At 34.2% G+C, this 26572-nt stretch overlaps 3 protein-coding genes across 3 annotated transcripts; 1 reads left to right on the top strand and 2 right to left on the bottom strand.

The window, feature by feature from the left end:
• The first annotated feature begins 443 nt into the window (after positions 1-443).
• On the top strand, positions 444-14255 carry LOC125053048 (CAD protein). Its single transcript, XM_047654226.1, has 11 exons — positions 444-574; positions 3234-3359; positions 5067-5208; positions 6067-6340; positions 6707-7023; positions 7577-10715; positions 10813-10917; positions 11110-11358; positions 11592-13352; positions 13496-13879; positions 13986-14255. Exons 2-11 carry the CDS (start codon positions 3239-3241, stop codon positions 14190-14192), a joined length of 6699 nt encoding a protein of 2232 aa, XP_047510182.1. The 5' UTR covers positions 444-574; positions 3234-3238; the 3' UTR covers positions 14193-14255.
• A 663-nt stretch (positions 14256-14918) lies between these two features.
• On the bottom strand, positions 14919-20733 carry LOC125053049. The gene is made up of 4 exons (XM_047654227.1): positions 20285-20733; positions 17565-17854; positions 15727-17489; positions 14919-15608 (listed from the first exon to the last, which is right to left on the bottom strand). The coding sequence occupies exons 1-4, from the start codon at positions 20611-20613 to the stop codon at positions 15132-15134; spliced, it is 2859 nt and encodes a 952-aa protein (XP_047510183.1). The 5' UTR covers positions 20614-20733; the 3' UTR covers positions 14919-15131.
• A 2622-nt stretch (positions 20734-23355) lies between these two features.
• On the bottom strand, positions 23356-25318 carry LOC125053261. The gene is made up of 3 exons (XM_047654526.1): positions 25254-25318; positions 23763-23916; positions 23356-23561 (listed from the first exon to the last, which is right to left on the bottom strand). Exons 1-3 carry the CDS (start codon positions 25285-25287, stop codon positions 23408-23410), a joined length of 342 nt encoding a protein of 113 aa, XP_047510482.1. The 5' UTR covers positions 25288-25318; the 3' UTR covers positions 23356-23407.
• Positions 25319-26572: the final 1254 nt, after the last annotated feature.

Here is a 26572-nt window from a genome sequence, read left to right as displayed (position 1 = left end):
CATGGCATTCGCGAGGCTTAAATAATAAGTATTATTAATGCTTAGTTTGTCACAATCGATCACCCTAAAAAACAAACAAAACGATTTATAATTACCGCTTAATACCGCTAATTAGTATGTAAATACTTCCTATTACCAAAAATTATAATTAATTTAATTCACTTTTTGAAATATTAAACAAATACTATATCATTTATCGGATGTTAATTGTTTATAAGGATCATTGTCCCGATTGAAGAATGCCCTAACTTTTAGTCAATCATTCAAATGTAGTGAAAAAGATGCGGCAGACTTAAGACGTATTTAAAACCCTCGGAACTACGAACAATAGTATTCACATCATTGACCTTAGCCGTGGCAGAGGGAGACGGCTATATCTAAATAGTGTACATCAAAGCGGGATGGTCTACATCCTAACTGGTTGGTTTTGTGACGTGTTATGTTATCGTAACTTGGAGGAAGTGGAACACTGAACGAGCGCTGAACGCGGTCTGTCGTTGTGGGGACACCGACAGCGCCGGACCGTTTTTCGTGGTCCATAAAAACCACGTGGCCGGCATTTTAAACCTAAAAAGTGAGTACATAACTCGATTGCTCTTTAAACGGCCTTTATATTCGTATTATATGACAAGTGATCATAATTTTTCAATATGTGACCATTGACACGCGGTGTGCTTGGTTAGTTGTGGGTTAACTATAATCTTTAAGTATCAATACATATTTAAAAACAATTGAATTCAATTTTAATACACGTTTTCTTTATTTTCATGCATGTATATCGCTTGTATTATTAATTTATTATGTATCTACTGAAAAGAAACACCTTCAAGTTCTTCAGTGTAAAAATTCCATGCAACATTTTACCTTATGATCATATGTTAAAACCAAAGTTATTTCAAGATAACTTCTAGGTTAACGACTAGGTTTTTGCAACTTTTTTATTTAGTCCAAATTTTCAGAGATCGCCACTATATTAGCAACTTATATACTTTTTTTTAGTACGTCAAAATTGATTATGGTATTTCATTAAAGAAATACACTTCTGCTATTTCCTTCCTTATTTGGTATTAAGTATTGACAATGTTATTATGCATTTTACTATAAGAACTTCTGTTTTAGTTATTATCAACTTTCCCTAATTCATACTACGAATATAGTATTAATAATAATAAAGTTTTGTGGTACCACAGTAGTTGGTGACGCGGATCTTATTACATGTTAACATACATATAATTCTAAAATAGTATATATTATACAAATAACTATTTACTCTTGGGCCGTGGGGTTCAACTGCAAAGGCGCTAATTAAAGATTTAAGTTAACGATAGTTATTTTAGTTAGCTTCCTGGTGGATAGTACCAGAGCTGATGCTTTCCATGCTCAATGAATAAGTATCACAATACAGCGAAGAAATGCTGCCAGCGTTAATGGTACACCGCCATGGCGACCAAACTTTTTAAATTTGTTTTAATTTTCGTCAAAAATATATTGATATTTTAATATTGGTTATAGTAATTAAATCACCTTGATATTATATTGTATCTATAACTTCATGTTTGTGCTGCGAATTGATGGACAGACTTTAAATAAATTATTATTAAGCTGCAAAATAGACGCACGAAAATTTAGGATGCAGGATTGTTAAAATGTCCAAAATTTTATTTTCTTTTGATACTCAAAATTAAAAAAAATATTTTTACAATAAGCAATATTAAATTTAAGACTAGTTTTGTCTACGACTGTCCTCGCGACCTTACCTAAAACTAGACCCGTTACAAACGGTATTTTTACTACATGAATAAATATTTTAACAGATTGGTTCTCAAATGGTTACATCTTCGTTTGAACATTCAGAGGCACTACGTATACATATTAGCAAATAAAAATATGTTACATATTTTTCTACACATTCTTTATAACTTTTATAATTTATTACTAGTAGACTCAATAAGTAAATAACCTTAATAAGTAAGGAAGACCCTTGTATGTGTAATTCAAACATGAATATACCTTACACGTCAACTTAACTGATTCTTGAGATATTAAATATTTATAGATTCTACAATTCCCACAAACAATTGCACATAAGTTATTATTTAAGTATAAGAGTTATTATAGAAGTCAATTTTTTTTTCCTGTCCTATGTTGTATAAAATAAAATTATAAAACCGCACAACGATAAAGCTATATTGTATTCGAGTTTACTTACTGATTCCTTCTAGTCGAAAAACACTAATATGTCCCGAGGTAGACATACATTTGTATCATTCTTTAAACTTAATTTAGTGTCACTAAATTTTTGATTTGCATTATCAAGTTCAATTGCGCATATAGAAAAAATACTTGTTGTACGTCGAACGCACGATGTCAATGTAACAGCGAAGGACAATTTAAAAGAATAAAAAGCAGTGATACCTTTTTTACTGGTAATACGCACAAACACAAAAATGTATGTTGACTTTAATATAAGAAATATTATAAGGAAGAGATGCAGGCATGAGTGTTGGTTTAATACAACTTTATTTGAGTTACAAATATTGAATATAGAGACAGCTAAACATAACATTATAGGAACTAAGTAGATACAGTGATACAGAGATCCATATCAATTATACTAGTACATTATAAAGACTTGTGTATACGTCTTACTCATAAGAAACCTTACGATAGAGGAGTCCCCTGATAATAGATAGTAGATAAGTGTATATTAAAGATTTTATTTCGCTCAAAAAAACCGTTATAATAGAAATAAAATAATGATTTATATTTACTAATATTACAATTTCTTAGAACTGCATGAAACCTTATACAAGTTGCACTGTCACCTGTATTAAAGCATAATATAGTTGTAATTTGAGCAAGTCGTGTCATTAACCCTGAAAAAAAATGCTGTAACTTTGTAGATATTATATATTTCTCCATATAAAAAAATCTTTCAATAAAATAAATGCCATTTAGTAAAATAAATAATTAATATATATTTACGTGTTTATTTCTCGAAGGTTATATGATATATCCAAATAAACATGTCAATATATTCATTATTTATTTTACTATGTAATTCTTTTTGTATATATCTCCAAGGAGCACTGATATAAAAAGCCGCAACTACTACCGCAAGGTACCTCATAGTGAAAAACAAATAAGTATTATACAAATTGTTCGCCACGGATTCTATTTATTAATAATTTGTATTAACATAAAAATAAAAATTATTTTACGTATTATTTCAGGAAAAATGTGCGACAATAATGAGCTGAGTTGTGAAGTGGGGCCGCCATGCAGCCTGGTGCTTGCTGATGGATCCGTCTTTCAGGGTCGTAGTTTTGGAGCCCAAGTACCTGTGGAAGGGGAAGTTGGTAAGTTAAAAATCTTACTTTAAGTCTTATTCTGTTTTTATTTAGGAAGCTTTCTACAAAATACATACATATTCGTGTACATGTACCGACGTATGTGTTTATGTGTGTGTGTGTGTGAGAGAGTAATTGTGACTTATTACTTAATAAGTTATTTTGTATATCATTTCAGTAGTTATTTTTATTAAAAATTTCAAAAATAAATTATACTGGGAATAAATTCTATTTAACATGGGGGCGATACGAGAAAAGTTATTCTTATTTATTAGATATCTCCATGTAGGAAAAGAAAACTTAACTTGAGGAGATCAGGGCCGTCTGACGTCCATGAAGGAAGTCGTGTAGTAGGCATTAGAACAAAAGAGTGCGTCTATCCTGTAAAGATATGAGAATATTTTTTTACACCTCCTGGTAACACGTGATATCCGCTCTTTTAAAATCGAGATACCCCAGAAATTTATTTTGAACATTCTAAAGTGCAAGTGACTGAATGTTGGACTATTATTCTAAAACACATCGTAGTCACAACAAATCGTAGTCCAATCGTAAAATTGTTCATTTCATGAAAGAAAAAACCACCATAGCGACTAGTTTAACGATATTTTAATAATCTTTACGTTATATTTCTATATCGTTTGATGTAAATGTTAAAATAAGCTAAGTTATTATTTTTATTGTTGACTGATGTTCTATGAATCTAATGTCCCAACTCTAACATATGCATATATTTTAATATATAATCAAAATTAAATAAAAATGTTTTATATCTAAAACTAAGTACATATTCACTCGAACGGTGAAGGAAACCGGCTTGTCTTTAACCGAAAACGTCGACGGCGTGTCAGTCACAGGAGGCTGATCACCTTTATAATAATAATCATGAAACAGATAAAAAAATCCAAACCTAAAAAGGTTGTAGCGCCACTGATTTTTTTATTATCTAACTTAATTTATACAAACTAAAACCTCGTTTTTGAATAATAATCATAACTATGATAAGAGTTTAAGGAACTTTGTTCTACATATTTTAATCTGATAAAACGTGTATAGTTCTGTGAAGGTCAGAATCAATTTAAAATATTTATCAAGGTTTTTAACCTGTTCTCCTATGTTTATAGGCGATTTTTGATTAAATGTGTTTATGAGATACGGACTTTGTATCGTAATGTAGGTACGGACATGTAGACATCAGGATAAAAATTGAGTAAAATATTTCCTCAAAACCCAGCCGAAACTCCAGCTAATGTATTTTCTGTAAGTATGTGATAGACATTTTATTTACGTAGGTACCCAAAGGTATGTGCGCCTTTATGTTTATCGACAGTGCGATGTGATAGGCATTTAATTGAAGGTATTCTCCTCTCATTAAAAAACACTCCGAATGACGTTTGTGTAAAGGTTTATATCAAATTCTGGAAAATGGAAGCTTCAACATTTTAACTATGAATACACAACCATTTATGGGCTTCTGCTTGATACCAACATTCGTATAGACAACAACTTTAAAAACATCTTAATATTTAGGAACATTTTACTTGTGTGAAGAAATCCCGTATCATAAATCGGATATCAGAGACGTTTCTGTGTCTGTTACAGGGATAATATTAGCCTTCTGGGCTTAAGATCCACGACCTCTGACCTCATTCAGAAGCTCAACTGCTACTACGCCAACTGCTTCTTATACTAATTTGTAGCAATAATCCATTCCAGTGTTTCAAACTGGTATGGTGGGATACCCAGAATCATTAACGGACCCGTCGTACCACGCCCAGTTGCTAGTATTGACCTATCCCCTCATCGGTAACTACGGGGTGCCTGATGAAGACGACTATGATGAACATGGCTTACCCAGGTTAGTTACAAATTCAATTTTTCGTTTTCAATATGCTTCATTAGAATTTACGAATGTGTCGATAACCAATGTTTAGAAAGTACGAAAGACAGTTTTATAATCATTTTAAAATAATTATAAAATTAGGTTAAATAAAGGCGTTTTAATGCAGTAATAGTATATTTTCTTTCAAATGTTTTGCAAAGAATATGTAATATTCTTAAGTATCCGAATTGTAATATAAAAAAGGAGTTGTTGTTTAACTCTGTTTGAATCCCGGCGAAACAAATATTGTATTGGCTTCCCAACCATTAGCGTCTATAAAGAAATATAGTCATTGGGAAACACACACAAGAATGTGTCCCTTTTCATTCGTTACAGGATTTTAATTTTATACGCTATATGAAATGTTAGGTAAAACCAATGATGCCTTTGTTTAATTATCTACAGTAACAGATTTTATGACAAAAATTGGAATTCTTTCCATTGTAACGGAACCGAGCACGCCCATGATCCATCTTTCCATACGTAAAAAAAAGATATATATAATACTAAACACCTTAGACAAGATATATTAATTTATTTATTAAAGTTCACCACATCATACATGCATATCTACAGTATATGTTACAACCTATATTTTCTAAAATATATGACAATTATGGTAAACATGAATATTCCCAAAAATAAAAGATTAAAATACATACAATAAAAATTACAACAAAACAGCGGATTAGGTATCAGATATTAACAATATTTTTTTTTAAATTGATCAGCACACTATCAATTATGTCAAGTCCTGGATAAGTAGTATCTATTCGAATTCGAATCAGAGGTATATTTAACATTTGATATAATAGCAAAAATATTACATTTCAGATTTTTTGAATCTACCCGCATATGGGCAGCAGCTCTCATCGTTGGCCAAGTTAGCACCGCAGCGTGTCATTGGCGAGCTAAAAAATCATTAGGCAAATGGCTAGCTAGTAAGGGTGTACCTGGATTATGCGAAGTTGATACTAGGGCTCTTACGTTCCGACTTCGAGAAGGTGTGACTTTGGGTAGAATAGTTCAAGGTGTGCCCCCCTTTAAAGTAATGGCACCTTTGACTGATCCCAATACGAGGAACTTGGTTGCAGAAGTTTCAATTCAGGTAAGTGTTATGTCACAATCCTCTCTGTGACTTTAAAGTTCATTTCTTTCCTAAATTCATGGAGAAGTTTCATCAAAAAGAAAATAATTTCCTAATATTTTTTCAGTAGTATTGAGTTATCTACAAAATTACTTAAACTAAACTTTTTCTACTAAAACCGTCTCTATTGGTCAATATAAAGTTACTAAAGATTCAATTATATAGTTATTGTTTGGGGTTTAAAGGCATTAAATTCCAGCATGTAAATTATTTAGCTAAAAAGAGGCAGAAATCAGTATTACCATATCCTTATTTTATCCTATCCTATCAACACTCCACATTTCACACAGAAATTTATAAAATCTCTAATTAATATTATTATTTCAGGAGCCTCGGATATTTAATCCGAAAGGAGATATAACCATAGTGGCTGTGGATTGTGGATTGAAATATAATCAAATTAGATGTTTAATAAAAAGAAACGCAAAGGTGATATTAGTGCCATGGAATTATAAATTTGATACAGAACAATATGACGGAATTTTCATTAGTAATGGACCCGGTGATCCAGAAGTTTGCAAGGTGACGGTAGACAATTTGCGGCAGAGACTGCAGGACAAAAAAAATGTTAAGCCAATCTTCGGTATTTGCTTGGGTCATCAGTTATTGGCTACTGCAGCGGGTTGTAAGACATATAAAACTCGGTAATAAACATTTATATCTTAATTTAAGCTTAATAACACGCTGAGGCGGTAGCGTTACAAATATCTTCTGGCATCTTTTATAATTATTATATAATTTGGTCTTTAGTCTTAGTGATTAATGGACTTCATAAGAATTTTTAGACGCTTAAACTTCTTTAGCTCACCCAGTGGCGTAACAATAGGGTGGCAGGGCTGGCAAAATGCCACGGGACCCGACCCAAGAGGGCCCCTGCCCCAGAGATACTATGTTCTATGGCTAAATGTGAAGTCCCCAATACGCATTGGGCTAGCGTGGGGTCTACATACCATTCCCTCTCGCCTAAGAGAGGAGGCCGATGGCCATTTGTGGGACGTGTAATTGAGTACAAAAAATTTCGAAGTTTATTAAAATTAAACTGTGCAAAAGAATTGCCACGGGCCCCAGATGGTATAGTTACGCCACTGAGCTCACCCTTTAATTGCAAGCTTGCAAGACAAGTTATATTTTGTAGTCTATTTAGTTATGTTAACCCATCATAAAAAATAAATAATAAGCTCATTGTTCACATTTCAGATACGGAAATCGTGGACACAATCTACCTTGTACGCACAATGGAACAGGCCGCTGTTTTATGACGTCACAGAACCACGGTTTCGCGGTAGATGCTAAGACACTACCAGAGAACTGGGATATACTTTTTACTAATGAGAACGATAAAACTAATGAAGGGATTTCTCATAAATCTTTACCATACTTCAGCGTTCAGTTTCATCCCGAACATACAGCGGGACCAACCGATTTAGAATGTCTTTTTGATATATTTATTGATTTAGTAAAGATATACAAAAACAAAAAGCAAGCTGTTGTAAATGAATTGATTATAGAGAAACTAAAATATACGCCTATACTGCAAGATAGACCTAAAAAAGTATTAATTTTGGGATCTGGAGGGCTTTCAATAGGACAAGCTGGAGAATTTGACTATTCAGGTTCGCAAGGTGTAAAAGCTATGCAGGAAGAAAAGATTCAAACTGTCTTGATCAACCCTAATATTGCGACAGTTCAAACATCGAAAGGATTAGCTGATAAAGTATACTTTCTTCCCATTACTCCCGAATATGTTGAACAAGTTATTAAAGCCGAGCGTCCAACCGGTGTCTTACTCACTTTTGGAGGTCAAACGGCTCTTAATTGTGGGGTTGAATTAGAAAAAAGTAAAATATTTGATAAGTATAACGTTAATGTACTGGGTACCCCAATACAATCTATTGTTGACACAGAAGATCGAAAAATATTCGCTGAAAAAATTAACGCTATAGGAGAAAAAGTGGCACCAAGTGCTGCAGTTTCATCTGTAGAAGAAGCTTTAGCAGCAGCGTTGCAAATCGGCTATCCTGTGATGTCACGCTCTGCTTTCTCTCTTGGTGGCTTAGGATCAGGATTTGCAAACAACGAAGAAGAATTAAGAGTACTAGCTCATCATGCTTTGTCACATTCTGAACAGTTAATTATTGATAAATCTTTAAAAGGCTGGAAAGAAGTTGAATACGAAGTCGTAAGAGATGCATATGATAACTGTATCACAGTCTGCAATATGGAAAACGTAGATCCATTGGGTATTCACACAGGCGAATCAATTGTTGTTGCGCCAAGCCAAACGTTATCTAATCGTGAATATTACATGTTACGTAATACGGCTATTAAGGTAATAAGACACTTTGGTATAGTCGGTGAATGTAATATTCAATATGCCTTAAACCCCAATTCAGAAGAGTTTTTTATCATAGAGGTCAATGCACGATTGTCCCGAAGTTCTGCATTAGCTAGCAAAGCTACTGGTTACCCTCTAGCATACGTAGCTGCTAAATTAGCCTTAGGTATACCACTACCAGTTATCAAAAATTCTGTTACTAGTGTGACCACAGCCTGTTTCGAACCAAGTTTGGATTACTGTGTAGTTAAAATACCCCGTTGGGATTTAGCTAAATTCAATAGGGTTAGTACTAAAATCGGAAGTTCTATGAAAAGTGTAGGCGAAGTGATGGCTATTGGCAGAAGTTTTGAGGAAGCTTTTCAAAAGGCTTTGCGAATGGTGGATGAAAATGTAAATGGTTTTGATCCTTACATAAAAAAGGTAAACGATAACGACTTAAGAGAACCTACAGATAAAAGAATGTTTATATTAGCTGCAGCCTTAAAAGAGGGATATTCAGTAAATAAATTATATGAATTAACTAAAATAGATCGTTGGTTTTTAAATAAAATGAAAAATATTATAGATTATTATGGTAATCTTGAGGCAATAAATGGATCTATGACCCCAGACATACTTAAACAAGCGAAGAAAATCGGGTTTTCTGATAAGCAAATCGCTGCAGCTGTTAAAAGTACAGAACTTGCTGTTCGAAAATTAAGAGAAGAATACAAGATCACCCCATTTGTAAAGCAGATTGACACTGTTGCTGCCGAATGGCCGGCTTCCACTAATTATTTATATATGACGTACAATGGTTGTACACACGACTTAGAATTTCCAGGTGAATTTACTATGGTCCTTGGATCTGGTGTTTACAGAATTGGAAGTTCAGTTGAATTTGATTGGTGTGCCGTTGGTTGTTTAAGAGAATTGAAGAATCAAGGTAAGAAAACAATAATGGTAAATTATAATCCAGAAACAGTCAGTACGGATTACGATATGAGTGACAGATTATACTTTGAAGAAATTTCCTTTGAAGTTGTTATGGATATCTACAATATAGAACACCCAGATGGCGTCATTTTGTGTATGGGAGGCCAGTTACCAAACAATATTGCCATGGACTTACATAGACAACAAGCGGTTATATTAGGTACATCACCAGATATGGTAGACAATGCTGAGAATAGATTCAAATTTTCTAGAATGTTAGATCGCAGAGGTATATTGCAACCACGATGGAAAGAACTGACGAATTTAGAATCGGCTATCAGTTTTTGCGAGGAAGTGGGTTACCCATGTTTGGTTCGCCCTTCTTATGTTTTAAGTGGTGCTGCTATGAATGTAGCTTTCTCAAACCAAGAGCTAGAAACTTATCTTAAATCAGCAAGTCAAGTCAGTAAGGACTATCCGGTGGTTATTTCAAAGTATATTCTGGACGCAAAAGAAATTGATGTAGATGTTGTAGCCGCTGATGGAATATTACTTTGTATGGCTGTATCAGAACACGTTGAAAATGCTGGTGTTCACTCCGGCGATGCCACACTTGTAACGCCTCCACAAGACATAAATAAGGAAACTTTAGAAAAGATAAAAGATATCGCCAGAATAATCGCCGAAACTTTAGATGTCACGGGGCCATTTAATATGCAACTTATAGCAAAAGATAACGAACTGAAAGTGATAGAATGTAACGTTCGAGTATCAAGATCATTTCCGTTTGTTTCTAAGACACTGGATCATGATTTTGTAGCTATGGCCACAAAAGTAATCCTTGGTATTCCTGTGGAACCCGTAGATGTAATGAGTGGCTGTGGAAAAGTGGGAGTAAAAGTTCCTCAATTTTCTTTTTCACGACTCTCTGGTGCCGATGTGACCTTGGGAGTCGAAATGGCTTCAACTGGAGAGGTAGCTTGCTTTGGTGAAAATCGGTATGAAGCTTATTTAAAGTCACTTATGAGTACTGGATTTAGGATACCGAAAAAGGCGATTTTACTGTCTATAGGAACCTACAAGGTAAATCATTAATTTCATACAACATTAATTATTTTTATGAAATTGTCACCTCATTAATTATTAAATATACGGTAACAATCAACATATACTTTTCCAGCATAAAATGGAACTATTGCCTAGTGTGCGAGTACTACAAAGCATGGGATACAAACTATATGCTAGCATGGGAACAGGAGACTTCTACACAGAACACGGAATCGATGTAAGTATATTATATACTATTAAATGATTATTTAATTAAATATATAATTAAACTAATTATATAATTATTGCCACATTATAATTTTGTTTTTCCATATTTGAATATAGTAGACGTACTTTCACTTACCGTTGACAAATCCAATACCTACTATTTGATACATCTACTCATAAAATGACCTTCTTTTAATTTCAGGTTGAAAGTGTACAATGGACGTTTGACCATATAGGAGATCTGGACGATGCAAGATCTGACGGGGAATTAATGCACTTAGCAGACTTTATGGCGAGAAAGCAACTGGATCTCGTCATCAATTTGCCAATGAGCGGTGGAGCTCGTCGTGTATCTTCGTTCTCAACTCATGGGTACCGCACTAGACGCCTGGCTGTTGACTACGCTGTTCCTTTGGTCACTGATGTGAAATGCGCTAAGCTTTTAGTACAGGTAACAGATTTATAGTAATTTGTGGAAAAAGCTGTGTGGATAATCTTAGGTGGTGAGACTTAATATTTTTCTTTTTAACTATTTAACTTTAAGTTAAGTACAAACATGACGTATTTACTTAATTTCCACTTTTGTGTCACCTTACTTACTGAATGTTATATTAGTGAGAAAGAACATAAATTACAGCGTTTACATTTAGAAATAAACATCTTAGTAATATCAATTTCTTCCAGGCAATGTTACGATGCGGCGGTGTTCCACTCATGAAAACCCACACAGATTGTATGACATCAAGAAATATTATTAAATTACCCGGATTTATCGATGTTCATGTTCATGTCAGAGAACCAGGTGCAACATATAAAGAAGACTTTGATTCCTGTACAGCATCTGCTCTTGCTGGTGGTATAACTATGATTTGTGCCATGCCAAATACAAATCCACCTGTGATTGATCGTACTTCATATGACTACGTCGCGGCTCTCTCTAGAGTGAGCGCACGTTGTGACTATGCATTATTTGTTGGGGCCTCTACCAGCAACACAGACAGCGCAGCAGAACTAGCACCACAGGCAGCAGCTTTAAAAATGTATCTTAATGAAACTTATACAACTCTTAAACTCGACGATATGACTGTTTGGCAAAAACACCTACAGAATTGGCCCAAAAAAGTACCTATCTGCGCCCATGCAGAGAAGGAAAAAACAGGAGCTATTATACTAATGGCTTCCCTTTTAGATCGACCGATTCATATCTGCCATGTAGCAAGAAAGGAAGAAATAATGATTATAAAGGCTGCTAAAGAACGAGGCTTAAAAGTCACGTGTGAAGTCTGTCCACATCATTTGTTTTTAAGTACTAGAGATATGGACAGAATCGGTTTTGGCCGTGCTGAGGTTAGACCAGTCTTATGTAGTCCCGAGGATCAGGAAGAACTGTGGAAAAATATGGATATTATTGACATTTTTGCTACTGATCATGCTCCACATTCAGTCGAAGAGAAGAACTCAGAAAAACCTCCACCTGGTTTTCCTGGCTTAGAAACCATTCTACCACTGCTCCTTAATGCTGTCCATGAAGGGCGTCTTACGATGGAAGATCTAATTAATAAATTTCACAGAAACCCGCGAAAGATATTTAATTTACCTGAACAACCGAATACATACGTAGAAATTGATATGGATTACGAATGGACGATTCCCGAAGCCATGGAATTCACAAAATCAAAATGGACTCCGTTTGCGGGTATGCATGTTTGCGGCTCTATTCATCGAGTCACTTTACGCGGCGAAATAGCCTACGTAGAGGGACAAATTTTAGTACCGCCAGGATTTGGACAAAATGTACGAGATTGGCCAGCACCAAAAAAACAAACGTTCCCTGTATATCCGATTGAAAAAATTGAAAAAGAAACCAGCCGACCAAATTCAGCTTTAGACTTCCACAGCTCTCTAGAAATTAGTAAATATAGTGACTATGAATTGGATCAGTCAGAACCAGGCAAGACAGATAATAAATTAAACGTTCATTTCAATGAGAGCACTGGTTTAAGAAGCACCTCTCCTTTACCGTCTCAAACCACTACAAGACAGAGATGTGACAGTTCTTCTATATACCCTCCACAAGTTACATCGTCACAACGGCAGCGTAGCGATTTATTTGGCAAAAGTATTTTGACTGTTGATACGTTCAGTAAAGAAACATTGAATGATATTTTCAATTTAGCCCAATATATGAAAACCAACGTAAGCAAGGGTAGATGTCTCGATGATTTATTGCGAGGAAAGGTGATGGCATCCATATTTTATGAAGTCAGCACTCGAACCAGTTGTAGTTTTTCTGCAGCTATGCAGAGACTTGGTGGTTCAGTGATTCATACTGACGCCACAAACTCGTCTGCTAAAAAGGGGGAAACTTTAGAAGACAGTGTTGCCGTGATGGCTAGTTACTCTGACATAGTAGTTCTCCGGCATCCTGAACCTGGAGCAGTTGCTGTAAGTAAACTATAATTTATTCTTAGTTTCACAAATATTAGATTATACTAGATATTTTCCCAGTGAAAAATTTTACTTTACTTTTTAGTATGTACCCTACACACTATCATATATAATATTTATAGCTATATATTTACTTGCAGCGTGCTTCAAGACATAGTCGTAAACCTGTTATTAACGCTGGAGATGGTGTAGGTGAACATCCTACTCAAGCGTTGCTAGATATTTTCACTATAAGAGAAGAAATTGGCACTGTAAATGGTCTGACTATAACCATGGTTGGCGATTTGAAGAATGGCCGGACTGTACACTCGCTAGCTCGCCTACTTACATTGTACCAAGTGCAGTTGCAATATGTCAGTCCCCCTGGATTGGGAATGCCAAAACACATAATGGACTATGTAGCGTCTAAAGGTGTTCCTCAAAGAATGTATGAGAAACTGGAAGATACTCTAGCTGATACACACGTATTGTACATGACCAGGATCCAACAAGAAAGATTCGAAAGCCAAGAGGAGTATGAGAAGGTAATTTCAAATCTTTATTTCTATTCTATATCTTTGTAGTCTATGAATATTTTTATTATAGGTAGTTTTAACGTTCAAAGACAATAATGTTTGGTATATTTTTTAGATACGTGGCCTGCTAGTGGTTACTCCGCAATTGATGACCCGCGCAAAGCGTCGCATGGTTGTGATGCACCCTTTGCCTCGGATTGATGAAATTTCACCTAAATTCGACACAGATCCTCGAGCTGCTTACTTCAGACAGGCAGAATACGGCATGTATGTGCGTATGGCACTACTCGCTATGGTGGCTAGCGTGAATCCTTTAATTTAATAAAACTTGGAACTATATATATATAGTATATTTTCACTACTGACAATAAAAAATATTTTTAAACGTTATTTTACTATAATAAGTAGATACAAATTATATAACACAAAATTGTATGGAATATGAATAGAGTAGTCATTCTCTATCCTTTGCTTTCCCGTTCATAGCGTGATACTATTACACTTAAATATAGTATATGTAAGTTATTCACGGTCTGATACATACAATGCCTTAAAATTATTAATATCAATCCAATGTAAACAATAACTCTAGTTATGAAGAAACCAAAAAAACAATTAAAAAGTATTTTAGTTAAATATGGAAATTTAATATTTTATGAAGGCGAGATTCTAGAACATGACCTTATACTTAAATAATATTTTTTACAATAAGAGCCCAGGTTACAAAAATATAGTTTTAAAATAGGCATTATAACCTATTTCTAATTAAATAATTATTAAATAAATGATCTACATAAAATAACAATGTCGGCAAGGTACGATAATCATTTGGTAGAACCTGGAAAGATTTCTGGGAGTTTTGAAGGTTAGCAGCATTTTGAGAAGCTATGTTGCAACCACGTACCCATCCGCCATATTAAAAAACTATTAATATAAGATGTTTTTATATCTTCTTCGACACATTTTACGATTAAAGCATTCGTAATTATTTATATACAAAATTAATCTCGAGACCATTTCTATGATGTATACGCATTAACATTTTTTGTTAACACTTCGAAATACCCAAAAACATTTACCTAAGTCCTAAATTATAAAATATAAGTAGAAATAGAAAGTCAAATAGTATTTCTTCCTAAAAATAAAGTATATAGGTTTATAGTTATCACATGATTTTTTTTAAATGACAAAGTTTTGAAAACCTGAACAACATTATATATTATAACAGTGAGTTATATTATATACCTAGTGCAATAAAACTTTATAGTCTAGATTCCTCAAGGTCATCTATTTCAACGAAGGGCACTTTATCCCGAATTTTGACATTTTCAACATGAACATCTACGAAAGCGAATGGTGGTGTTGCCGAGTTGTCCGTTGGAGAGTCTTGGTTATTAATTATATGTTCAACTTTTGGTCGCTGTTTCCGCATCATGTTTGTATTTACTGATCGGTGATGCTCTCGAACGGAAACTTTGTAGCCAATGTGATTAGCTAGCTTTCGCTGACAATCAGCTAATTTATCACGTATAATATGATCATATTCGTGTACCGATGCTTCGCTGGCAGGTTCCTCCTTCAGGAGAATCGTTAGTCGTTTAGCTTGCTCTAAATAAATCACCGCTTGCCTGATAGCCTCGAATTTTTCACTTGATCGAGCCATCGCAATGAAGTGAGAAATGAAAAATTCAAATACTAACCGCCGTCGTTCCGACTCCATTTTTGTCGGCAAAATTATCTAGAAAGAAAGAATCATAGCATAATCTAATAGGTTTTATCGCAATCAATTTGTATTATCAGACGAATTAATATCTACAAAATTTATGAACAAAAAGTGTTGAAAATATGACACTTACATTTTTATTAATCTCTGTTTCTTTTCCCTTTTCCTTTGGCTTCCTCGTGTTGAAATTTGCTTTTCTCCGTTCTTTCATTTGACGCTGTCGTTCTTTTTTCCATTGATAGTGTTTGTCTTGGAGCTTAGCTTTATCCCAAATACTATTTACATTTTCGTCTTCACTATCGGAAGAATCTTGGTTCATTGGTACAGAGTGAACTGGTAAATAGGGATTTATCAGGCGCAATGGATTTTTGCACGTTAAGATGTCATATAGTCTGCGACTGTTAAACGTTGGATAGAAATCTTTTTTCATGTATTTTACTTTATTTAATGCATATAGTGTATGCATCACTGGTGCCTCCAAAATATCAGCTAATTTCCGTTGGGCTTTCAATAGTAAAGGTTTCGGTACGCTTTTGAATTCATTACACGTCTCTATGAAGTAGTTAGGAAATCGAGAACGTCCGAAATGTAAATAAAAACTTCGCAAGAATAGACGGAGTGTTTCTCCTAGTCTGTCCTCTGGCCACTTTGCGTAATTGTCTTCACATTGCCAAAATAAATGATTTTTTATATGACTTGCATCGATACCAATTTTAGACGTATCGTTCTCTATAAAGGCTTTATGTAAGGCAAGCGTAAATAGGTAACACCTCATATGCGAATGAGCCAAACAGCTTTCTAAATATCGTTCTGCTGCTGGAAATGTTACTTTCCATTGTAATTTTTGATTGGGGTTTAAGCCTCGCTTAGGGCGAAAACCCACTGGTACCAGCAAGCATCCGAAACCAATAGCCTTACCGACCATGTATTTAGTTGGCCATTGATAACAGAAGTTGGTTCGAGGATTCTGAATTATCTTTCTTTCTCGAATAATCCACTGATTTGCTGTATTTGGCCAAGCTGCTAAAAGTGCTGGGAATACTTCATAACTAATATTTGATCCGTTTCTATTGTTATCACAGTATATACTGGCTCCTTGTGTTAAAGCATCTTTTATTGCGTCTTGAGGAAATCCCAAGCCAGACCCGATACCAACAATAAAATTGTCCACAAAATCATTCATAAACGTTATTGAGTTAAGATATTGATATGTCTCGTAAAGAGTTTTTGTTAAAGATAATTTTGATGCTGTATCCGCTTCTTCGTCTTCTTCGTCATCACTCCAGTCAAAAGCCTTTTCACTGACAGTAATCCAACATTCATCTGGTAAACCTCCAGAGGTTGGTGAATCTTTAGATTGTAAACTAAGTTGAATTTTCTTTGGTGTCGTTGATTCTGTAATAGAAGTATACCCATAATCTGATTCTGTTTCACTTGATTCTGTTTGACGACTTGAGTTTGATCGGTAACCAGACGTTTCAGTATCTTCACCCATATTAATGTTTTCCATGCTATAACTAATTTCAATATTGCTGGGATTTTCAAGAGATGGATTCTTTAATATGGATTTTCTTGGCTTGGTCTGCGCATCAAAATTTTTAATTTTGTTATTGTTCTCACTTTCCTGAGTCTGATAAATACTAACACTTTTTCGAGCATTATTTTTCACATATCTTGAAAGATCCCCGGAAGGAGAAGCACTTCTATCTAAACTTTCCGATCTAAGTGGAGGTTCGAGGTCATTACCAAAATAAGGCGAAACATCAGAGGCAATTGATTCTTTTTCTGATTCAGTGTATATGCTGTCGTCTGAGTGTGAGTGACTTGTTTTTATGAGATCTGCTTCTTTAGATAGGGTACTCTCTAGTACCTCTAACTTTTTTAGTTTGACAAAGCCTGTAAAAATACCAGAAATTAATATATGTATTTAAATTCATATAACTGCCTTTATTTTAATCCTACTAAACTTACCCGCCTCTTTAGTGTCTTCGATACGTAGTTTATAAAATGGCGCATCTAGAACAGCACTATAATCAGAAGTGTCTCCGGGTTCACTGGCCTCTACATTATCGTATATGATAAACAACCTTGGTGCCGCTAGTGGTTGTAAAAGGTCTCTTCTTTTCTGGTAGCAGACGTATTCTTGCACACATTCAAGCAATCTATCAGCAAAAAATACGTGTTTGTGACATCTGACCATCGCTGCGTCCATTAAGTGTTGTCGTTCACTTATAGGATTATTTTTCAGGAACTGAACTTCCCTAAAAGTAAACATACCAAGATAAATCTATGAACCTGTAAAATTAAAGATGGCCAAACATTTAAAAAGCTAAAAAATTTAATCAAAGTATAGATTCATTATTATAATGACTTCTAAGAATTAAAGATAATAAGCGATTGATTTAAATGAGTTACTGTGATTTATAATAAAAAGAAATCACCGCTGATGATACGGATGATAATCATATCAAAGTAAGTATGTTCTTGAAACCTTATCGTCACAACCTTTATATTCGTTACTAATACCTATATCGGTCGGAATATTTCTTTAAATGAATAGACGTTTATTTTACAATTGTGCTATCTAAAGTGCTATTCTTGTCACACTTCAGTCAAAGCTTTAATAAATGAATTATCAGAAGAGCATTTATGCTAAACTGAATACTTTTGTAGGTAAGTTATTTTTATCCTTTATTAATTCAATTTTACGTATTCGAACTTTAGAGACATTGAAATATAACAAAATGGTATTAATTACCCTAAGCTTAGTAAATGGAATTGAGCATTTATCATTCAGAAATCATCTAAATATGCTATCACAAAGCAAGAAGTATTTCTAGCCTGAGGCGAGATAAGAGTAAGAATCGACTAGAGACAAGGGTTCACTGGGTATTATTTTGACACTAGAAAACAAATTATCGCTTTGCAAACCAGACACAATTCATATAAACCTGTTTTGTGAGTATCCTTTTTGCGCTTTGTACGATAAACAGTCCTCAGTCAAGTAGATGAACGTGCAATTCTCAACCCTAAGGTTTAAACGTTTAAACTCCAGCTATATAACTTCGGGTTTTTCCACTATGTGCATTATTATATATAAAAATATCAGCATGTCTTAAATAACAGTATGGCGGAGACTGAACACCAAAACGATAGAATACAGGTAAGACGGCTGGATCCACTGACTCCTTTTTAGACTCGGAGGCGATCGTCACCATCCGTCTGGACCGTTATGCTCACTTAAATGTCAATGTTGGTCATGGCGTCCATGCGTCGGGTTGTCTCTCCCTGCAATATGGCGAGAAGGCCGATGGCTGGACAGGCGTCATATTTGTGAAGCGGGTGCATCGGTGTATATACGGCTATGTATTAATTATTTTCCGCCTCGGTTCACCTTGATACTACGTGTTTGCGTGTTGATGAGTAATGTAAGTGCATACTTCTCTTACACCGCGCCTTACGTGGTAAACGTTCAGTGTTCTTATTTATTTATTAGTTTTTTGTTTACTTATCATAATTGACTGCTTTTAGATGTCATGAGGAGCATGATGTAATGGTTGCGAATATTTTGTAAACAATTGGCGATTTAAAATAATGACGGAGAGTTTATTGCTATTTCTTCTCGTCAGTTTTATGTCTTGGATTGAAGATCTGGCAGTAAATGTAAATTAAGAACCATTGTTCATAAACAAAAAGAAGACATTTTGTTTTTTATTTGATTCAATTTACCTAAAGAAAAACTATCAATGAAACAAATGCATTTCTGAATTTTCGTCTGCCCCGTGTCCCCTTGGATGTTAAGACGTCGTCTTTCCGGAAGAGGAAAAAGATGAAAGTAATTTTAATTTAAGTATTAAAAGTAAACTGAGTCAGTCAGTTATACAAACTAGGTCATATTCGAATTTGCGGGTTGATCTGTAGTATTAAGTAAGTAATCCCACAATCCTATCGTCGACAAATATCAACAAAATTCCTTCCACATAGATATGTGTGTATACAATTAATCAAAGTTTTAAAAAGCTATATTTATCAAATCACAGCTTGAATATCTTAATATTTTATATATTAAACGTTTATCTTGATAACATTTATTAATTCGATAAGCACATCGAAATAAGAATAATATTTGACTAAGAGATACACCAGTATAGGGTTGCAAAAAGGTATAGTTTTCCAGGCCATATATATTTATCTGTAAAGTGATTTGCTTTACACATAGGAGGTATTACAGTGTACTAATGTATGCGTAGATACATAAGTGGGACTGATGTATGGACAGCAGTATCATGAAAACATCCCAGGACCGACAGATTTATGTCTGAGGCGCAGTTAGGTGCCCATGGCAATACCACATCTTCGGGTGTTCAAACACAACCAACTTTCAAACTTAGGGCTACCTTTAAACCAGAACCTTATAATCTGTAGTCAAATATGCTGACTATGACATAGTTAAATAGGATTTAAATTATATCTTGACTTTTCTATACCAAAACCACCTATAGAATAAATACGTTACTACATTCACACTTAATGTTCCCTCCTTCCTTTCTTTCTTTCCCTTCTTTCTAAGTTCAGCACGGCGGACAAACATTGCTCAAGAAAAACGACACGCACAAAGTTTTCTTTTGTGGCCCCTGGCGCCTATTATTATAGAGAACGATTGTTTCTTATAACAATGACGTTACACTCACCGTTCATAATTTTCGAAGAACTGCACAGACAAAAGGATGTTATTCAACAAAAACGCATCGGAGTCGTGATTCAATTGATATCGCATTCGATCCAAAGCATCCTCGTCGTATGAACGAACTTGCGCAGGGGCAGAGAGCGGGGAACTCCCTAGCGAAGGACCATTAAGCTCGGGCGCAGGGTTCAACGGTGGCTCTTTCGCGGCAACTCTTTTATTTATAGGATTTGCCAATCGCTTCTTTTTTTCTTCACTTTTGTGTTCCTTCCATCGGGCACGCTCAAAAAATTTGTCCGGTTCTTTCTGTGACTTCTTCGACTTAGAGTTTCCCATTTTTATAACTGTAGACACATTTGCATTGCACCTAGTCGTGTACTTTCTTAACGATATCAAATAGAACTAATTGATAACCGTGTTTGCTTATACCATTCTCTTCGAAATCTTATCTATAATTGATAATTAATTTATTGATTTTTACTGATAGGATTGCGAATTGTGTGAAAACATTAAAATTAATGCAGAACTTGCCTATTTGATAGCATGTCATGCATAAGACACGAGAATGTAAGTGCGTGCTCCTATTTCACCATGCCTCCTGCTGATAGAAGACAAATCTTTGTTTTTAATTTGTGTTATTATTATTTATTACTTAAGATGTCATGTGGAACATGGCGTAATGGTTGCAGCTCCTTACAAACGTTGTGTAAAACAAAAAACTTGGCGATTAAAAAGAGTGGCGGAAAGTTTATTGCCAGTTCTTCTCTTCCGTTCTACGCCCTTGATTTGAGCAGTAAATGTAAAATTAGACAAATTGTACATTTATTTTTTGACGTTTATAAGTGTACATTGTGTTACCTATATGAATAAATGATTTTTGACTTTGAATACAGATTGGGAAATTATGCGTAATATAGAGGTTTTAATTTTATATTTTTGTCTGGTTTCAAAAATAATGTAGTATTACATTACATTGGCTAGGACGACTTTTCTTAAACTTTTTCTACTCTCACGTCAATCTCATTTAAATTATTACCCAAAATTTTCAGATATCAGCAACTTTATTGACGACGTGATGTTTTGTTTATCCCGTTGTCTGTTTGTCTTATGTAACTTGGGATTCTGTAACTCACTTTTCTAACTCACACAGCGGTTTTCGCATCAGCGGTCGCGCTCAAATCAGTCGTGAAGCAGTCATTTTATGATTTGGCATTGTTATAAACAATAAACTACAAGCTCCCACCTTATCAGAATGCCAACCAACCATAGCCAACAATATTCTGTCATAGTTTGAGGTCTAAACGGTCCAATTAAGGTTCCGTCGTGAGGTTCCATACAAATTGAATTAACGAAATCTAATTACCGCTGCGATTACGTGGAAACCTAAACGTGCTGGTTTATTCGACGTCATGGTATGAATAAGCGATGAAGTTCAGATTTAGTTTGTCATTAGGCTCGCAATAAGAGCTCATTATACGCCCCTTGGATAGATTGCTTGTCATCGATCACTTTACAAATACCTATTTGTTGTAGTACTAGGTAAAAAAAACTTAATAATTTGGTAATACTCAGATTTATTACTATTATACTTACAAATATCAACAAAATAAAAATTGATCTAAATACATTACAATATTTTGTAGTTATAATGAGCTTTATAACTCGTGAAGATTGTTAATTAATAATTTTTACATTTCAAATAGGTACTAATTATCACAAAAATTATATCTTAGGTCATTTAAGTAGGTAAAAATAGATAGGTACATAATATACAGATTAGTTATTTCCAATAAACTCAGGCTTAATTAAGATTTTACAAATATGTAAAGTATCTAATAAAAATCATTATGATATATATAAAAAAACTATAATTCAGTGTAAAATAATAGTTCATACATAGCATATATATATAAATTGCCAAACTTTTGTAAATTTTATATCTACACCGTTCTGATCGGAGTACAAATTTAAACTTTTATGAAAGAAATATATCATTAAAGACTTTATTTACTCGCTGATCAAACTTGGTTACAATTAGGGATGCATCCGATACCGATGCCGATACCGATATATCGGCGATACTTTGGGTTTGCCGATATATCGGCATCGGCGATATTTTCATTGCCGATTCACCGATACTTTTCAAATTTCACGCTTTTAAAAAATAATGTAAACGCGCATTTTGTATGATCTAATTTGTTGCAAACGAGCCACGGACTATTGTTGCCCGAGAAATCCCCGAGTTTTATTCAGTTTGTTGTCTTTACCATTCGCTTGGGGACAAAGCATTATTATTTATGTATATATGTATTTCATTTCGCTAAACACCATTTATTTATTAACATTTGATGCATTACAAAATTGAACATAATTAAATGAAAAGGAGGGCAAAAATACATATTACATATACACTAAAAAAGGTCTACATGAAAAATAAAAAGTGCACATGAATCACGATAATTTACGATCAGTCTCACGTCAGTTAATAGTTAGTATGAAAAGCTCTTGTTGGATTGATTAGTAGACCAAAATTTTTAAGTTAGAGTTAACTATCTTTGCCTGCGCATAGTTATTAGATATAATGGCTTGCGGGAGATCATTTAGACTTTATTGAACGTAGATTTGAAGATCATTTAGTTGGCTTTTAACTGCTATCGTGAGTAGTATTTTTTTGATACCAAATTTAATAAAATACAGAATTACAACAATGTTATCATTGTTAATTTTAATTATTAACAGTTATTTATTTTGTTTTAGTTTAATTATTACTCTTAATTGTTAATTTTAGTAACAAAACCTTTAAAATTATTCAAAATTTGTGACTATTTTTTGTATATAAATATGTATATTTTTTTAATAAAAATTATAAACTTTAACTTAACTTGATATATTTTACTTTAATTTTAATTCAATAAGCGTTGGTAATCGACAATATTCCTATAAGTGTATCGGCATCGGTATCGTATCGGCAAAAAAGCGTATCGATGCATCCCTAGTTACAATATTGTGGACAATGTAAAATACTTAATACTATACGTAATCGACGCTGATATCCAACGCCATAATAAATCTTCATAATGAGATTGTATAGATTTAATATAGGACCCATAAATTACAAAAAAATCTCTTTTCAAGGGATTTCACGAAGGATTTCAGCAGGTGCAGGAGTTCTAGACGATTCCTCCATATTATCAGCTATTCTTATTACATCACCCTGCGGATTGGCGCCCCTCTTCTGATTGCGTTTACGCTTCATCTGTCCAATTTTTCTATCGAGAATCCGCCTGAAATTAAATAGGACAGCATTAGAAAAGTCTGCTAGATTCTAGAGCGTGTAGGAACTACAGTTTGTGAACATAAAACCTTACACATGTTCACAAAGATAACATCTATGTAAAAGATAAAACCCGGTTAAAACATTCTAACACGGCTCGATTATCTTGGAAACTTAAAATAAAATTCCTATATTACAAAACATTACTTACTGCTGTCGGCAATCGATTAATATTCCTAGAACGAAAACGATAACAATAGCTATAACGATCAAAGCTGTTATGCCAAGTATTGTAGCCACCGTCAACGTAGGTACATCTTCCGCGATCATTGATATGCTGGGATCTGCTGTCGCCTCGGATAGTTCTGAAATAAAGAAAGAGGGTTATATTTTGACTCAATTCAAATGTTTTAGTTGGCTCGACGTGTTTGGCCCAACCACGGATTGCGCCATCGTTTCTTTTTCTTGTGTTGGGGTATTAGAAGCAAGACGGGACTTGCAGTTGGCCTAGTATCTACTTAAACCCTTGTGGGGGGGGGGGAGAGCAACCCGTGCTCCCGCTTAACAAAGACGTTGCGCCTACTGAATGCTGTCTCCGACAATATCGGCATCAATATTTTGTGTCATATGTATTATTTTTTCGACATAGTTTTAGATTTTGTTTTACAGTTACGATCCTTCTACCCGAATGGTCATGTTTTTATCGTATTTACTTCGCGAGGCCCTGTGTGTAACAGTTTATTTAGGTTAAAGGTTTTTTGGAGCTGAGAATACAATTAACAGGTAGATATACCTGTTAATGAAATGGTCCGAGTCTCTGTCCTATTCAGATATTAACCAGTTTTTTTTTAATATCGTGAGCGTCTTTTGATTTTACATACATATCTAGTATACGCTTAGTAAAAGAATTAGTCTAAATAGTACAATAATTATGATTAAACATGGTGCTTGACAAAAAGAAGGAATATGCCAGTATTGTACTAGTACATTACCGTATTAAAACAATATGTGGTTAATTAATATTCAATAAACTAAAAACTACTTCATAGAAAGTAGGTAATGTACCTAGACATTACATAACTAAACAATTCGTTATGAATTACGATATTTCGTCTCACTTGACTGAGGTTTAAACAAGGAAATTATTATTGGTCTTTATTGATTTGAATTATTTGCGGCCGTTTGGCTGAAATTATAGTTCAATGAAATTATAGTTTTACTATACTCTTGTGTATGTTCATAGGCATCCTAAGGTTGCTTATTGAATAATGACATAATCTTTCCAGGTTATCTGCCATTCCGAAATAATGTTTCGAGGTATGTATGGTTGGTACAAGTTCTCACAAATTATCAATGAATAAGACAAATATCTCTTCGGGTGGTTACGAGACTTTAAACAAGCCCATAAGAATCCCCCGTATGTCAAAAACTACTTTCATTTTGGCGTAATTCGCGCTGAGTCTGTTTCTCAATCCTAACATTCCCATCGCACTACGTTTTAAGACGTACCAACGTAACACAACCCACCAAAGTACCAACGTACCAACGTAAAAAAGGAAATAAATTCTTTATTATTACCAGTTTCTTACTAATTTACTTAGTATGCATTCGTCATACACCTTTGGAATGTATGGTGACTCATATAGTAATGTTCTACTATCGTTTTGAATCCGTTTTATAATTCAAAATATAAAAGATTTACCTAAACCCCAACTGCCATTGTTTTCGTCTTCCATTGTTTGAGTGGTGACTTCTTTTTAACTGAAAATGAAAGAAATAAGTTAACTTCCTATTATAGACTAGATGTTCTGTTTGTGTTTTGTGGCCATCCAGGAAAAAGCCTACAAACACATAAACAAAAAAAATATACATTCATAAATAAATTGGCACTATGTATTATCTAAGAATACAAGGCATTATATAAATATATATGTTTACTTTTTAGTGCATTTTGAAGTCGGTTCTAAAGGAGAAAAGTCCAAAAATATAATTCGACTGTAATTTTAACATTTACAGAAGTGAAAAATTTTAAATAATTCGTTCCCATATAATACTTGTTGCTTAATGTTGGAAGCCACAACAGCTTGCTAATCTATATTAATTAAATTATCAAAATAGTGATTTATTTATTTGGCCTAGTGTGCAGACTTTTCATGAACGCGGTCAGATACCACGATATGCAGTGCAAGAGTGATGCAGCACTTTATTTAAGTACATTCCAAGAATTAAAAATAATTATGAAACAGTTGCTAATAACGCTGGTATTTGAAGAACGCGTAAAATTATTGGTCGACTCTACGGCGATTTATTTCCAACACAGAAATATATAAAATATATAATTTGCTATTTGTATATTACTAGCGGGTCAGAAAACTTAGTACCGCCCAAAAATCAACAAAAGTCGTGTTACAGTTTCGCTTAACTTAATTTAGGATTTTATGAAAGGAATAAAGTGAATAAAAAATAAATATTAAGTTCACTAATATCACCGAATTGCAATACTCAACGTTACGTTATGTGCATATATTGTTGTATATTTAAGTAGCTTTCTGAACGTACGAACATAAACATTTGACAACCAATATATATACCAGTATATGTCAATCCTATATCATTACTGTCATTATTCTACACTTTTAATATACGCCATTATACGATATAACTGGTCGATTCGAAACTTTTATTTAAATACCTAATTTAATTTGAGCAGTGTTCGCCTAGTGTCTTCAGCGTGCGACTCTCATTCCTGAGGTTGTAGGTTCGATCACTGGCTGTGCACCACTGAACTTTTCTTTGTGCGCATTTAACATTCAACATCTTGCCAACCGGCTTGCCATAGAACCAAAAATTCGACGGCGTGTGTCAGGCACAGGAGGCTGATCACCTACTTGCCTATTAGATTGACGACTGATCATGAAACATATTCAGAAATCTGAGGCCCAGACCCAATCAGGTTGGAAGCACCACTGACAAAAATTTAATTTTAAATAGCAGAGAGCAGAACGGCAGAGTTTACCGTAT

This window comes from Pieris napi, chromosome 10 (assembly GCF_905475465.1).
Source record: "Pieris napi chromosome 10, ilPieNapi1.2, whole genome shotgun sequence".
Taxonomy (NCBI): Eukaryota; Metazoa; Arthropoda; class Insecta; order Lepidoptera; family Pieridae; genus Pieris; species Pieris napi.
The sequence above is the reverse complement of the archived record's forward strand: the minus strand, read 5'-3'. Positions and strand labels throughout refer to the sequence as shown.

What these genes read in the sequence shown, in the direction of transcription:
- LOC125053261 (XM_047654526.1), bottom strand. Translation starts at nt 25,287, where the DNA reads ATGGAAGACGAAAACAATGGCAGTTGGGGTTTAG. An exon ending in CAATGGCAGTTGGGGTTTAG is followed by an intron (nt 23,917 to 25,253) that starts GTAAATCTTTTA and finishes TCTTTATTTCAG; the next exon opens with AACTATCCGAGGCGACAGCA. An exon ending in TTAATCGATTGCCGACAGCA is followed by an intron (nt 23,562 to 23,762) that starts GTAAGTAATGTT and finishes ATTTAATTTCAG; the next exon opens with GCGGATTCTCGATAGAAAAA.
- LOC125053048 (XM_047654226.1), top strand. Translation starts at nt 3,239, where the DNA reads ATGTGCGACAATAATGAGCTGAGTTGTGAAGTGGGGCCGCCATGCAGC. An exon ending in GATGAACATGGCTTACCCAG is followed by an intron (nt 5,209 to 6,066) that starts GTTAGTTACAAA and finishes ATTACATTTCAG; the next exon opens with ATTTTTTGAATCTACCCGCA. An exon ending in GCGCTAAGCTTTTAGTACAG is followed by an intron (nt 11,359 to 11,591) that starts GTAACAGATTTA and finishes AATTTCTTCCAG; the next exon opens with GCAATGTTACGATGCGGCGG.
- LOC125053049 (XM_047654227.1), bottom strand. Translation starts at nt 20,613, where the DNA reads ATGGGAAACTCTAAGTCGAAGAAGTCACAGAAAGAACCGGACAAATTT. An exon ending in CGAAGACACTAAAGAGGCGG is followed by an intron (nt 17,490 to 17,564) that starts GTAAGTTTAGTA and finishes GTATTTTTACAG; the next exon opens with GCTTTGTCAAACTAAAAAAG. An exon ending in AAACAGAGATTAATAAAAAT is followed by an intron (nt 15,609 to 15,726) that starts GTAAGTGTCATA and finishes CTTTCTTTCTAG; the next exon opens with ATAATTTTGCCGACAAAAAT.